Below are 17,503 nucleotides of genomic sequence, written 5' to 3' on the forward strand. Positions count from 1 at the left end.
TAAGTTACTGCATGATGAGTTAAAATTAACTATATTGTGATGTTACATAGTGCTTTTGTAATTTTTATTGTCTGTACATACTTTGCATATTACCATATATGGAAATAAGCCCTTTTATAATGCAAAATATTATTTTATGAAATCAGGTAGATATAAGAGTACAGTAGAACAAACCTATTCAAGAGAAACTCTCCAGTGTAAATCACTCTTGTAAAATAAACAAGGGGAAATATACAATTTAACACTATAACATTGTTGATAATGGAATGAAGATAAAGATAATTGTCTGTTAAATAAATCTGTTAGATGTACATCGATATAAAAAGTGCAAAATTAATGTGAATTTCTTGCCTCATTATTTAATAATGTAATAATTAATGAGCTATGAACGACTAGTTTTAATATAAAACAAAATATTGTTACTTACCAATAGCTGTGTTTGTACGTTTGATTGCTCAAGCCCGTTAAGCTCCTTACGTAACGCTTTGTTGGTCTCCTCAAGTGCTTGATAGCCAATGGTGTTACTGCTAGGATCGTGCTAAAAGAAACAAAACAATAAAAACCATTTATGACAGTGCAACAATAATCTACGGAGAATTCTACTGTAAGTGTTCCACGTTTTTATACCAAAATACTGCCTCCACATGACGTCAAACATAATTATAACCAACTTTGAAAATAAAGCTCTGTCTACACTATCAAACTTTATCGTGACAAAAAAATGTGATATGCCCATACAGTATATGAAAACGACATCATATTACAGTACTACTATATTTGGGCATATCACTAGAATATTCGGGAACAACACCATTGTTTTGTTAAACTAGTTTGATATTGTAGAACTTTAAAATTGATAAGTGAGAATTCTATCTAACATTTTGAGTAACATGTTTTGGAGCAAAAATACATGAAATATAAATAACAACTAGACATGTAACTCGTCACTTTGACGAGTTAGTTATCCGCACGACAAACGCCACGTGCACGTCATACGTTAGAATATTGCACAAAGAAAAAATTATGGCATTATGACCTGATCTGAAGAATATGATATGTTGTTAGTGCTGAATTCTGTCAATTTTGTGTCATATAGTATATACATGCAAACAGTATAATCTGTATACATGTTACATACAGTGTAGAATAGGTGAAATTACGGGACCCGCCATTTATTCAAATTTGTAACATGGCGACGGTATCAAGATGAAACACTAAGGTAGCAATTTCGGAAGCAAATTATCTCAGCAACAACATATTAACGTGTAGAAGAAATTTGAATACGTTTAATATTGATGCGCGCTCTTTTAAATATAATGAACTGTTGTTAGTGCTGAATTCTGTCAATTTTGTGTCATATAGTATATACATGCAAACAGTATAATCTGTATACATGTTACATACAGTGTAGAATAGGTGAAATTACGGGACCCGCCATTTATTCAAATTTGTAACATGGCGACGGTATCAAGATGAAACACTAAGATAGCAATTTCGGAAGCAAATTATCTCAGCAACAACATATTAACGTGTAGAAGAAATTTGAATACGTTTAATATTGATGCGCGCTCTTTTAAATATAATGAACTATGATGCAAAAGAAGAAAATACGACTTTTTTTATTTAACTTGCAATATGATGACGTCACAGCATCTGATTGGCAAAATGTTCACATGATTTAATATCTACAATCCAAGAGCTTCCAAAAAATGTTTTAATCGTGATTATCACAATTTATTTTGACGGGCTATTACAGATTAAAATTTACTGTAAAGATGAAATTAATGACCCACGTAATTAAAATTTTTAGGCATGATGACGTCATAAAAATTAAAATATTTTTATCTCATGCGAAAGATAGTTGATTGACCTAGACAATATTAAAATCTCGGAGAAAAAGAAATACGTATAAGCGTGATGCGCTCCATTGAATGTGATGAGCAATAACGAAAGCCAAAAAAATCCTATATTTTACATTCGTGTGGCCATATGATGACGTCACAACATCCGTGAGGTAAAAATTCTGCATGAATTCATATCTACAACATATCTGCTTACATATTAAGTTAAAAAAATTAGGGGTAATCGTTGATCCTGAGAAGCTATAAAACATTCAAAATAGGCATAATTTTGACAACATTTTGTAACTTTTTCAACTAAAACGCGCGCAAATGGGCTAAATCAACGTGTTCGTATGACGTAATTTTTATTTGAAATGATGTCAATCTTTTTGAAAATGACTAGTAAAGGCTGGAAAATCACAATTCAAGAGAAAAAAACATGATTTTCATGCTCTATGCGCACCGTGCGCGTAATATTTTTCGCGCGCGCGGTAATTTTGTACATGCTTAAAATGACATGAAACGCGTAGAAAGTTGATTAGAAATTATTTTTGCGCATTTTGAAATTTTAAATGCGCGTGCGCGCGTAACTTTGTGTAAAACACGCAATTTTTTTCAAACAGAAAGTTAGCGCATGATATAAATTAAACTTTCACAAAGTGTCAATTAAAAATCACTTTTAGTTTTTAATCTATGATCAATCATAAAAAACCATAAAATCGCGCGTAAGTCACGTTGCGCAACTCTGACGTAATTCAAAAATAGGAGGTGCACAACTTCACGTAAATGCCCACATGTTGTCAAAGTTATAAAATGTTATGTTTACACATTTTAGAGAAACGCTCTACACAAAAATAGCGAGAAAGAAAGAAGAATAATACAGAAAAAAATATTGATCCCATACAATAACAAGGAGTTATCCGCCAAGTGCGGATAACTAATAAGCAGAATTTAAGGGTGGGATTAAATTAAAAATGGACTTTATATCAAAGTCCTATGTATCAAACTTAGGGTTTGGGATTATATTGGGTTATATGGCAATGCAGAAAGCAATTTCAAATGTTTTGCTCTCTAAATGGAATTAATTTAAATATACAGTTATGCTATATTCATCTTTAAGGGTCTTTCACACCTGTTCCGGCACGGTTCCGGTCCGGCGCCGGAAAATCCAATCGAACGCCAATGTTTCGTTTTCACGCGGCTACGCACATATCGATTGGCGCATAGCCGCGTGAAAACGAAACATTGATGTTCGATTCGCCGGACCGGAACCGTGCCGGAACAGGTGTGAAAGACCCTTTACTCGGAATGAATCCTTCATTAGAGAGAAACCTGATGATCATCTCTAGGAAACATTGATTCTAAAAATTATAGAAATCAGAGAGCAATTTTTTATTTCTTTGAAATAAGAGTTTACTATATAACATAAAATATTTGTGACATTCAATGCTGTTAGTTCAATAAATTTTAGTAGAAAAATGACATAGTTTCAGACATGTCTGATTTTACATTCTTTACATAGTAGTAGAAATTGCAAAAATGAATAATGTTCCATGTTATTACAAATTTTTTAGTATTAATATTTAATTAGAAGTTATTTCAAACAATTTAGCTATACAAAAACTGCAGTAAAAATTATGTTTGAAAACAAATTTTTTTAAGATATATATATTTTTTTCTGTTTTTAAATATTTTTTTTTTTACAAATTAGTTTCTTCTAAATAATAACTATTGCTTTGCATGGAAAAATTCTCTAGATTTTTTTTTTAAATTGTTAAATGGTAATAACTAACCACATAAATAATCCAAGATTCAAGAAATGTTATTGGTCCATTTAAAATGGAAATTCATTTTTCTTTAAACCATAAAACTACAAAGAAAAATACAGCACATTGCAAAAATGCTATAGGCCAATGCTAAAATAAATCCAGGTGCAAACAATTGTCAAAAGTACATTTTCCCAGTGCGAACATGGCTTAAGAAGTCTCTTTAACCTCTATGACCTGTTCACACCAACCATAACTCTTGTTTGTAGCATTACATCCATCCATTTAGATGGATTAACAGCACAAAATAGTTCATGGTACTCTATCAAACAATGATTTCTAAGTATTTAAAAATCTATGAATTCGTTCACGACACAAAGCATAAATACATTTTGTCAAAAACACCTGTTAAATTGCCATGTACTTCAATCAATGCTTTACAAACAACGAGTGTACCGACCAATCAATAACAGGCTTAGTACTTAATTAAAGAATCTCGATTTTGAAATTAAAAGACCGACGAGCGTGACAACTAACGATGAACAGTAAGGGGAATGCAATTAAAAGTTGGGGTACGATTGATGATTATAGCGGATGCAGTTTAATTAGATGAAATATGGGAAAGTTAAAAATTAAATGAGACAGTTGGGAAATCCCCTGATTTGTATACACATATGGCATATCAATTTGTATTAAACATTTAATAATATTATAATAGCATTAACCCTAAATGTTTTACTCCATCTCCTAAAACGCATACATTTTTACTTTAAATTTATTACTTTCATTATTTACTTACAGTAGAAGTAGTAGTTTGGGACACCCTTATTAAAGGGACACCCTACTCAGGAAACACCCTGTTAAGGGGACACCCTACTCAGGAAACACCCTGTTAAGGGGACACCCTACTCAGGAAACACCCTGTTAAGGGGACACCCTACTCAGGAAACATCCTGTTTAAGGGACACCCTACTCAGGAAACACCCTGTTAAGGGAACACCCTACTCAGGAAACACCCTGTTAAGGGGACACCCTACTCAGGAAACACCCTGTTAAGGGGACACCCTACTCAGGAAACACCCTGTTAAGGGGACACCCTACTCAGGAAACACCCTGTTAAGGGACACCCTACTCAGGAAACACCCTGTTAAGGGGACACCCTACTCAGGAAACACCCTGTTAAGGGGACACCCTACTCAGGAAACACCCTGTTTAAGGGACACCCTACTCAGGAAACACCCTGTTAAGGGGACACCCTACTCAGGAAACACCCTGTTAAGGGGACACCCTACTCAGGAAACACCCTGTTAAGGGGACACTTAAATGTTCAAATACATGCCCCAAGTAAGTCTAAGCCTACCGTAGTTGGAATTCTTCTGTATTTTACCTAATTGGTACTTATTAAGTTTGATATTGCTACTGCTACATTCCTGAACTAAAGGTGAAATTTCGAATTTTCTACTCAAAGAGGATCAGAAGCAAATGGAAAGACAATAGAAATGGAAGAAAAAGGCAGTATGACTTAGTTGGTAACCTTAGAAAGAGGAAGAAAACAAAATTATGTTTTTTTTTAAATGTTATTTTAAAAGGAAATCATATTGAACATTATATATTAATGTCTCTGAAAATTCGCTTCAAGGAATTTTTGAAATCCGCAGCCAGCTGGTCCCTTCATCTTTGACTGTAAACATCTATTGTACAACCTGTAATATTGATTTTGCTATGAATACAGCAAAAAAAATCACCCGCAAAATCTGAATTAGTCTGCAGCTAGCAGCAGTCGAGTGAGGAAACGAACAATGAAAGGAAATGTATATAGAAAAACGGTGTAAAGTATTAATTTCCCGTACAACACGTTTAAGGAAATATGCGCTGAACTCGAATGTAATGATGAAGTCTGTAGGCGAACACCGACTGCAATCAACTCTAACAAATTTACGAACAATAATTACAGTTCATTAGTACTACAAATGCGGTGAACAATGCACAGTTTTAGCATTGTGAGTGCTTTAGCTATTTTAGCATTGCGGTTACATAATGACTAGTTATAATTCAATGTGTGATTATAATTATGAATCCTGGTGTGAGCTTTAATGAATATTGAAAAAAATTACTTCAGATGTCTGATGTTGACAATTACAAAACAAGCCTACGTCCTTGGGTCATTCTTAAACACAGATTAGTATGACATTTAATTATTAAAATAATAACATAATATTTTACTTTCTATAAACTAATAATCTTTCTAAATAATCTTTGATAAACAATTTTTTAAAATTATAGTGGCAAGATATAACCATCAATATTAATTGAGAAATAATATTATGTTTAGCCAATAATTAGCCAGTATACACAAGGTGAGAAATTGAGTTTGGCAAGGACACTTCCATCCTTATAAAGCCCTGTCTACACTATCAAACTTTATGTGAAAAAAAAAAATGTGATGTGCCCATACTGTAAAAGACATGATGATGTCATATCACTACCATATTTGGGCATAGCACTACCATATTTGGGCATAGCACTACCATATTTGGGCATATCACTACCATCAACTAGTTTGATAGTGTAGACAGAGCCTAAAAACAAAGCTAATTAGACAAAACTATCCAAGTACTGTAGCAGCAAAACAAAAATAAATGTATGCTCTCCAGTGGGAATAGAGATGAGAGTGTTTCTTGTATTGTATTGAGTTTAGTAAAGTTAATTTTTGCTAATTTATACGTAATGTTAATATCTATGGACCAGAGATTCCAAAATAAAATAATGAATTGAATAAAATGAAATATCCTAGCTTAGCACTGCAGAAGTTTTAGAAGAAGGAAAAGAGGTATACAATAGGTGGCAGTATATACCCATGCCCTGACAACATCATAAAAGATGCAGTATCCATGTATCACAACAAATTTCATACAAATACATGTAATATCCTTTACCTTCTTACGATTTCTCCACCAGCTCAAAATGCCATTCAGTTTTTCCATATTTCCATGATTAGATCAAAACAATTGTAAGAATAAGCAAAAGTATATCGCTATGAGTTGTTCCAATCTTCAGCGCAAATTATACACAAAACACAATACCGCTCCATATTATTCAATGAAAGGGTTGGAAATAACTGTAGGAATAGTACAAGTCAAAGTCAACAGAACAAATTAAACCGTCAGATTTTATCATTATAATTTTCTATTGTGTGATCCACCATCTGTGTAAATCATGAGGTGTTCATTTGCATATTTATTTTCTGAATAATCATTATGGTATAATGTCAGATGTTGAGGAATGAACTTACACGAAAGAAAAGAAAAAACCTGATACAGAGCAGAAAGATAATCAGAGAGTTGGATGAAGAATGTTAAGAACCGAATACCTTTACATACTTGTTGTAAATTTAAACAGATCTGTAATTTTTATTTTTTTATTTTTTATTTTTATTTTATTCAATCGAAACCAACAGCGATAATTACCGCCACTAACAGGTTTGATACAAACAAAGCCAGAAGAGTTTAAAGCACCTTGATTGGTCCTGACATTGATCAAGGGCTTCTCTCGTCCAGTGCCCACCTTGACCAGATAAGAGGTCTGAGGCAGATACTAGATGCAGGGGCTGCCATAAGAGTCAGCAGTGCTGATTTCAAATGCCTAACGGGACCCCAGCTCCGTATACAGCACCCGCTATTCCCAGATGGTCTCCCATCCAAGCTCTAACCAGGCCCAACGTTGCTTAACTTCGGTGATCTGACGAGAACCGGTGTTTCAACGTGGTAAAGCCGTATATCATTGAATTAGATTCTGTCCACATGTACAGTCCCAAAATCTATATATTTTTATCTTAGGTGTCAGAAGAATATGAATTTGTGTTTTTTTTTAGCATTTTAAATAATTTTTTAATATTGTCTTTTTAATCTTACTCTACATTATTTTACAATTACACATCACAAATATACGTATTTAAAGAGATATATAAATAAATGGACTATTTTCTTTGTTTATGAAGACAAATAAATTTCTTGTATCTTAGGATGGAATTACTAAATTTACTTTTAAATAGAATTGATATATGCCATATTTTATAAATTGTATATAAATCATAGAAAATTACTGAAAATCAGTGGCTGGATCTCAATGGAGATACAAAATAAAATAAGCAAAATGCTAAATCAAAACGATAAAGTAAAACAGCCAGGAAATTAGCAGAGCTTTCGGGTAACACTAGCCCTTCATCAGTACAGCTATTTTTTTCTTGGGCCATATTAAAATGCTATCCTAGCCTTTTGAATTCCTGCATTTTATCTTGTTGGAGTATTTCTGCTACTACAGATGTTTTTTAGTAGCGATATAACACGATATATAAATCACATTAGTATGAAAATGTTGATATCTGATGATTATGAACTTCTATCTCACTCAACTATTTAGAAAAGAAAGAGGGCAGTAGACAAGTTATTAGCATAGTCACAATGAAAAGTGACAAGATAATTTGGTACTTAAAATGTCATCATCGTTTTGTCATTAGCAACATATTGCAAATCAAACAATTTTTTCATAAATTTCAAGTTATGGAAAAATCGAAAATTATTTATTTGACGACAATAGGAATCCATGTCACATATTTATAAACATATTTCATTACTGCTTGTGTTGATAGACTTCAACAATTTACAACTTATCAAATTTGATTATTAATATAATAATTGTTGATAATTAGTTACAAAAAAAAAATTAAAATGTACTAAAAATTAGTATTGATGCGTTTGTAGTTTAATCTGTGTTCGTGGATTTTTTTGGTGACAATGATTTTACTTTGTGTTATAATTTAGACTGCAATATTTTTACTTTTGGAAAGCATTATGATTATATTTCATTTTAAATTATATTTAAAATTAATAAAATAGCATAACCATATTATTTGTATGTATATATTGTTACTTCACGTATTATATTATATTACGATGCAAGTCAGAAGTTGATCTTTTTAGAAGTTACATTGAAGTATTATATTTTTTGTGCTAGAGGCCAAGAGGGGAACAATTAAGGCTCTTTTTTAGATTCAGTTCCTTTTTGTGTTCTACCAATTTACTTTGTAGTGTTTCTTGTTGCTGATTTGTATGTTCACAATAAAGAATAATAAGAAATAAAGTTGTGATTATTTCATGTTTTGTGGCTGTGTGTAACTGCCGTATTCTTTCAGTAAAATAAATTCAATACAATTTTAAATATATTTAACCAAGTGACTTTTATATTTTGATTAATTACCACCAACATTTAAAAATAATTAAATTAATTAGTTGGTCATGAACCATTTTTCTATTAGACTATATCGTAGGTTTGTAGACAAACTATCAATAATTCAAAATAAAAAATGTGCCACTATAAAGTAAAGAAGTAGATCTTTAAAAAATAGCTTATCAATTAATATAGTCAATACTTACTTAAATATTGACTAATTTAATTTTGATTTAATTACGAATAATGAATAATCACTTTGTCATAAAGGAAAAATAGAAAATGCGTCACAAAAAGCATAAATTATAAAATAACACTTAACTGTTAATTGACCGACTAGTTAATGATAAATTGATTATTGAATATTGATTACATTGGAACAAGCTGCAATAGAACTAAACAGTATGGTAATAAATACTCCGAATCTGATTGATTACTCTAATGTCTATAATCAATACTAATCAATAACTTCATTCAAATTGTCAAATACTTACTGCGGAATTGATAGCTAGACACCTTTGCAAGCGGAGTTGTTCCTTGGCATGTTGGCATATTATTCGTTCCAACTCTGCCTTTTCCGAGTACATCTTGCTGTTCTGTTGGAAGTAGAGAATAATACAAAAACGTCAGCAATATTACACAGATCGTGAGCATGCAGTTGAACCTGTCTGAAATATCACATTTTAGCTCATTCAATTTACATTGCATTGCATATACAGACTGACTTTGGCTAAACTTTAATGATAATTGCTCCATACTGTAAAAAAGAGTCAAATCTTGTGTCATAATACAAACAAATAATATACATTGTGAATATGTATATACAAAATAGCTTTATTTAGATAATGTGGCTAGTTTAAAAAAAATATATAGATGACCTCTTCACAATCTGGAAATTATAAAAAAGCTTTGAACCTGGGCTATTATAAATAGCAAGTAACTCTTACCTTGTCTTCTGTTTTTACCATTCACTACTTTAAGTTTAATCACTAGATACTTAGCCATGAACAATAACATTTTGTATTTTATATAATATTCATCTTCAATTTCAGAAAATCTAGATTAGATCATCTAAAACCCCATGGCAGTCTTCGTACAGCGTCTACCATGGCTGAGATCAACCAGTATACCAAGGTAACTCTCTACTCTTCTTAAAGATGCACTTGGTTCTTTAAAGTGCACTTGAGTCAGATACTGTATGTACACTGGACCTCCAATTTAAAACCAGAACTATGGTCGAGTAAAGTCTTTAAACTTTCCGGTACTACAACCACTCAAAAACATAGACAGAAAATGTTGTAATCATAAATATTAATATTAATTATAATAAATTAATATTACTGTTACTTACTCGAACATTTGGGTCTGGTTCCCTGGTAAAGTTCTGCAGTTTGTCCACCACCTGACGGAGATCAGATATTTCTTTATCCTTAGCGAGAAGTTTCTGGGCATGATCTGCTATGTCTTTGGCACGCTGCCTCGCAAAAACACGCTTGTAATGATCAAGGTCATATGAGCTAGCTTTTGAGTTGTCATTTCGCTGCAAGAACAATAAATCAGTTTGATATTAATATTAATTCTGGTTTCCTGTCGTAAGCAAGGCTAATGTAGTCCAGATATTAATTATAGTTTAATACATAAAAAAACATTCAAATATAATCTATAATATAATGCATAAATCGATAGATGGGTAGAGTACAGATTAGAAAACTTAGGTAACTTAGTTCTTTTATGAGAATATAAAATTCAATGAATCAATATTAGTTAAAAAGCATAGCTTCAACTCCTATTTACAGGTCAACCACAGGTCACAAACAAATTTATTTTTAACCCAAGTCCCAAGTTTCCAAACATTTTGAGTGATCTCCTAAACTCGGATTATACTCTTTTAACTAAACATATTGCATTTTTCAGAATGCACATCAGCATATGCCACACTTGGGAAGTGCCTGGAATACTCATGGTTTACTATGTTGATGCTCGATATTTATTTTTAAATAGTGCCCTCTATGTCTGGATGTATTTAAACAAATTAAAGCATCCCCTATGGTTCGGCATCTCGACTTTTAAAATTTTCTGATATTTCATTTTTTCCAAGTTGCGAGACCAAGTCCCAAGTTTCTATTTTGTATATATTCATTCATTATTATCTAAATAAATATTATCTGAATCTGAATCTGAAGTAGTATAGTAACTACACTACTCAAATAATGATAGTCAAGTCCAAAAAATTGAGTGTTTATCTATTATGACAAAGTTTGACCACAAATTTGATTAAATATGATTTTCCTTTATTGGTTAATTAAAAAGGAAAATGTTCGTCATTAGAATCCTATTACTCACAATTCCAAATAACTTTCTTTGAAGGACACTATTTTATATTACTTTTACCAGTTAAAATTACACAATATTTTGAAATGAGTCCAAAAAATAAATAAATAAATAAAAATACAAGACTGAAGGACATAATACTAGTACTAAGCCAATTCTGATTCGGATATAAGCCCGCTCATCGCTCTCTAATGTATGTATATCCCACTCCCCAATATCAAACTCAATATAAGTTTGGGATTCAGCATAGCAAAAGACCGTGGAAATAGTGGATTGTCCTACAGAGGATGGATGATGATACATATATTGAATTTAGTCAAAATGATTAATAAAATAAAATAATTAAATGAATTAACAATACAGTGTACATAATGATGGAAATATATATTTCTTCTCAAGCCTATCACTGGTTGGTACATTAAAAATAGTGGCAAAAAGACTTATCATTTAATATCAATATTTAATATTTGTATATGGAATTTATGAATGACACAATTTTGAAAAAGAAACACAGAGAAATCCTTCTCCTCTGGAAAAAGAGAGAGAGTAAACTTAAGTAGAGCAAAATATAAATAATAAAATAGAAAACATGAAATAATTGAACTTATTCTGGTAGCCGAAAAAGACTGCAACACGCGATATACTGTAGTAATCCTGAAAAAAGTAATATCCAACTTGGAAGAACCATCAACTTACTGAACAACCTTCATCAGATTGTTGCAAAACATCATTTCTAAGAGCATTCAACATCCATGGGGCATCGGACGCTTGTTGTAACTCCTTTAAGTTCCACTCAACATGTCTGTTCATACACTGAGTACAACATTCGCATATGCTTCCTGCCCAATAGTGGTCAAAGGTCAAACTCTCCACAGAACCGTTCCCATCTACGTCAATATATTCATCATTTCCTTCCGAACTTGAATTAATACTATTTGTTTCATTCTCAGCATTACAGTTTTGCTTAAATAACCACCTATTATCGGATCTTTCTTTTGTAGATGGTAAATAAAGCAATGAACCGCGAAAATTATTACTCTTGTTATCACAAAATTGTTCTGTACAACACCCATTTGGAAGCTCCTGTTCTGAGAATTCATACGTCGAACTGGCTCCCAAAATTTCCGTAGAGTTAATTATTTCAAACGAGTTACTTAGAACAAAGTTTTTTCCACTTAATATATCGTTTGTAGTCTCTTCAGTGGTAGTGTCATTTTTTTCATCACTTTTGCCAAAGCTTTCAAAGAAACGATCTTTAATATCTTTGAATCCTTTGATCTCTTTAAACGTCGTTACATCAAAAAGATCACCCTCATCTTTACCCGGACTTTGTTGTGTGTTACCCATAGTACAATTGCTTTTTCATTTAATTAATAAGATATAACTTTCTGACAGTTTATTTATCTTGCATAAACTAATCCATACTGAGTTGATACCAATGAATATTCAACAATAAATGCATAATAATTAGAAAATTGCACCAATCATAATGCATAATCATTTAACATTAATGCATATTCATATAAAAAGCTCATTAATATGCATATATTCAAAGCAAGCAATAAACTATCTCCATTAAGCACAGGTTTAAAACTTCATAATATCCGATTTAAACTTTAATTTAAAACCAATACAAAAAAGAAAACTGGTTACTTCCATCTGTAATTCCAGATATTAATGTTTCAATGTTACAGTATAATTCCACAGATAAATATGGTAGAAAATCCACAACTGTGAATGTTTTCTTCGTTCAGTCGATTTATAGCATTGTACAAATACAGGCAGACTTTGCTAATTAAAATCAAATGACTCTGTCGTGTTATTGATAAACATTGTTTATATTATCTGTATCACCAATTACTAATACAAATATTCAATATCAATAAAATGTAGCTTGTCTGGTAGGTCAGAGGTCGGTAATTCTCATGGCTAAAATATGTTCAGTAATGACCTCCTGATGCACATGAAATGATTGCAGTTAGCCCATCTCGTTCTTTGCACAGTTACTTAATCTCAGTGGCAAATTACCGCTGCGACTGATTCAATTTTGTCCAGAAATGGCGATAGTTAGCCTAGATATCTGATCTCTAAAAACAGCCATCAATATCCTCAGCACTATAATTAGAAAAAGTTTTTATAGAAACTCACGATTTTTCATTCTCAATATATCCTTGTTTAAAAAGGAATCGCTCTTTATCTGTCTTAAAAGATTGGTATATTCTTTCAAACACTACGCATACACAGACAGCGCTGGTTAAAATAGTATAAAATTTATTCTTCTCAGAAAGGAATTAATAAGTGTCACATGAGGAAAAATAAATTGTGAATTTATTTCCAATTTATAACTTTGTTTATACATCTAAATACTAAACAGGTATACAATTAGAAGTCTAAAGTTTAAATCGACGAGGCAAGAATAGAAATTGTTTTTGCCTTGAAGCTATATTCCAATACTAGCTTTTAGTATCATTTCTATCACAAATGGATATGCACGTTGAAGAATCCATGTTGTTGGATGTTAAGGCAAAAACAAGTTCATCACTTTTGGCATACAAATACTGAGTTACTTTTCATTTGCACGAATACACACAATATTAACACAAACGCCGACATTGGTTAAAATTCTGTTACCGTCCTCAACAGCTTGTAATACTTTACTTCTTTAAAGGTTAAAAAGCTCAATTACAGTGCGTATATTCGTTCAAAAAACATGCTTTAGCTGAGCATGAAATACAGTAGAAAAAATAGCATTTTCATCGATACAAAGTTAAATTGAACAATCCAAACAAAAATAAAACATGTTCATACTAGAATACAGGAAAAAAAAAAAACTGTCACTCTGTTGAGGTTGTACTGTAGTGATACCAGACTATAACATGTTTTACTGTACTTTTCTAAGCTTTACACTACAGTAGAAAAGTACCAGTTCTACCACTCCAAAGTCAAGCTCAACAATCCAAAATAATGGTCGTACTAATACAGGCTAACAATATACTGAATCCAAGCCTATGTTTTGTCGAGACTAGTAGTAGTATAGTGACAGACAGACGTGTAAACCTCAATCACAGCCCTACACAAAAAATGTTTTGATGAGATCAGAATAGCAGGAAAAAAGCATAAAATGCTGTGTAATCCACTTCATGTATTCATATACCATACAGGTACAAACATGTACAAAACACTGTTTCCAAAATCTTTAGCACGTTTTGTAAAAGCTTGAATGATAATATGTCTGATTTAAACCATTTAAAAAGCTGAATTAAATCACATCCCATGAAGTATCAACAGATATTCAAAAAACCTTTGAATCGTGAATAACAATGAATGCTTTGATAAAGTACAAAGATGGAATCTTCCAAGCTTAAAAACAAAAACAACTTAGAAAGCCTTGTATTACCGACTTGGTTGTTTATATTGGTTGAGCTCTGCATATTGCAAACCAACCTAATCTGAATAATTGAATATCAAATACATATTTTGTGTGTAAATAATCATTTACATATTATAAAATACCAGTATCAAAATCAAAATGTTTAGTAATACTATATTGTTATGCATGATATTAAATATTAATACTGTATTAACAAAAGGTAATGACGTAAAACATATTTTAATTCAATTTTAAAATTGGTTAAAATTTCTAACAATAAATTATGCTGAGAAAGGGCTTTCACTTTAATTGTGGGGTTTAAGCAATATAATATAAGAAATAGGATATTAATAATAATAAGAACAAATTTTCATTGGACTACTGATTGTGAGTTTGAATCCAATGCTTGTCGCATTGCTTGTATCCTTGGGCAAGACACTTTATACATGTTTGCCTCTCTCCACCCAGGCGTAATAAATGGGACACAACTTTGCGCTGATTACTAGCTGCATTTAACCCTTTCACTGCGGAGCATTATTCCCACCTCTGTGCGTAATGTATATTTAAGAAAAACATATGGTATTTTAATAAATTGCAAAAAAATACTAATTGAGATAATTGTGTAATTATTTTTGTGGTGTGTGATGGGCAAAGGGTTAGTCTACAGTTAGGTATAACAAAAAAAGTAATTTGCATATTGATGACGTCATGTGACGTCATTATAGGTATTTTGGATTTCGTGTTTTTTATCGAATCAATGATAAAAACTATATTTTCTATAAGAAATTCTGATGGAATACGTTTTTCCAACTGGATATTGATGAAGATACGTATAACAAATAAAAATATAAAAAAAAATTGAATTATTTTTATTGTTTTATAAAAATTATGCACAAATCAAAGTTTTGGGGCAAAATCGTGAAAATAATGACATTTTCCAAAAATTCACCATAGTACAAAACTAACTATTGTTTCAGAATTTTTTTTTTTTGCATGTTGTGATAAATACAATGTTGCCCTATTGGGGCTGGTAAATTTTGGTTACTTTCAAAATGGCCGCCATTACGCTACTCAAAACAACTTTCCAAGATAGAATACTATTATATACACTATACTATATATAATATAACTATAGAGGGCGCATGATTTTCAAGACAATAATACAGCTATAGAGGGCCGTTTTTTTTGCTGGAAAAATTTTTTAATGACTTGGAAAAATATTCAAGTTCATCGAACAAATATAGAGGGTGCTATATATTATAGGCAAATACGATTAAATCATTGTTTTGCCCATACCCGGTATTACCGGGTATACGCACTTCAACGACATTTGTTTATACCCGGTAGTACCGGGTATACGCAGTGAAAGGGTTAATAGGAGTATGTTTCCATATGTGTTTGATTAAAAAATTACCGGGGTAATAATATAGAGGTTTCACAACATTAGGAAATCCAGAATATTATGATCATTATTATCTTCAGGTTATGGTACATCCTCTGTCCTCCCCAATGACCCAATTATACTACCATCTCTTGGTTCAAATGACAGACCTTAAGTACAGGTGAATACTGTATTCTTTTTAGTTTATTTTCTATAATAATCACACATAAAGTCTAATTAATGAATTATTTCCAGTTGACTTTTCACAATTGCTTGAGTTTGTATGAAGACAGCTACTAATTTGGAAGTGAACTTAAGATTGCTCTTAAGGTATTTCTACACTATCAAACTTTATGTGACCAAAAAAATGTGATGTGATGTGCCCATATATGGACATGATAATGTCATATCACTACCATATTTGGAAATATCACTACCATATTTGGGAATATCACTACCATATTTGGGAATATCACTACCATATTTGGGAATATCACTACCATATTCGGGCACTTTTTTTTTTGTCAAACTAGTTTGGTAGTCAGAGCTTAATTAATGAATTATTTCCAGGTGCCTTTTCACAATTGCTTGAGTTTATGTGAAGACTGCTTCAAATTTGGAAGTGAAATTATACTCTAGAGTGATCTTACAGACTACTGCTGTACACCCACATAATTGCACCACTAGTGATGGTACCTATACAACATTACAATCCAGGTTCTTATAATCATCTTAATTAATAAATTATGTCCAGTTGACTTTTCGCAATTCCCTGGTTTCTCAGCAAATGTCAGTTTCTATATTTAAGTGCTATTCAAACTTCTACTTGAACTATCACTAATGTAATAATTAGGTTAGTCATGTCCTAATGGCCAGTTAATGAGTGAATGTGTATTTCAAACAGTAATTAGAAATCAAAATTGATCTATACTGAAATTCTGCCTTTTCGAGAGTCATTTGAGCATGTTGCTGCTCTATGATTTGACAAACCTCATATTTGTGAAAGCATGATTTAGCCAAAAGCAAAATGTATCTGTATGTATTGTTTTTCAGCGTTCCTTCCAAGGAATACAGGCCTAAAAAAGTTATATTGCCCAAGTATAGCACCAATAAAAACATATATTTTTTAGTCCGTTTGTTTTTCTATGCACTCTAAGCTGTTAAATCATATTACTTATATTTATGAAAGCAAAGTGATAATTTAACATTTTAATTTCATCTTTAAACAATCAGAGTATGCCCATGATAGAATAATAAAATAATGGGTTTTTTTTAGTGTTTTTTTTTAAATTTGACAATGACATGAAACAAGAAAAGGGGATCGAATCAATACTCAAATTATAAAAAAAACTATTTATTATTGGGCTTTTAAACAGATTAACTTTTCTTGGTTAACCTAAACATTTTTTTTCTTTCTAATTATAAAATGTCAAAATATGAAATATTATATTCAACAAATTATGAAAATTGACAAATTGAGTTTAGCTGGAAACTCACACATCAATAAAAGCATTAGTAATAGTTTTTCAATAATTTACTGAATTATACAACTCAATTTTTTCATTACAATTATAATAATTGATGATAT

General features: G+C 31.4%; 1 protein-coding gene and 1 pseudogene across 8 annotated transcripts in view; both read right to left on the reverse strand.

The window, feature by feature from the left end:
- Positions 1 to 17,503, reverse strand: part of LOC140044612 (uncharacterized) — a 121,388-nt gene that overhangs the window by 61,641 nt on the left and 42,244 nt on the right. For all 8 annotated transcript variants that reach the window (XM_072089198.1, XM_072089197.1, XM_072089195.1 and 5 more), the window contains 3 exons: positions 10,185 to 10,373; positions 9,328 to 9,429; positions 428 to 538 (listed from right to left, as the gene is read on the reverse strand). In XM_072089198.1, the coding sequence (XP_071945299.1) occupies positions 428 to 538; positions 9,328 to 9,429; positions 10,185 to 10,373 (402 nt within the window). The remainder of the gene's footprint in view (positions 1 to 427; positions 539 to 9,327; positions 9,430 to 10,184; positions 10,374 to 17,503) is intronic.
- On the reverse strand, positions 7,268 to 7,385 carry LOC140045665 (5S ribosomal RNA; annotated as a pseudogene).

Source organism: Antedon mediterranea, chromosome 3 (genome assembly GCF_964355755.1).
Source record: "Antedon mediterranea chromosome 3, ecAntMedi1.1, whole genome shotgun sequence".
Lineage (NCBI taxonomy): Eukaryota > Metazoa > Echinodermata > Crinoidea > Comatulida > Antedonidae > Antedon > Antedon mediterranea.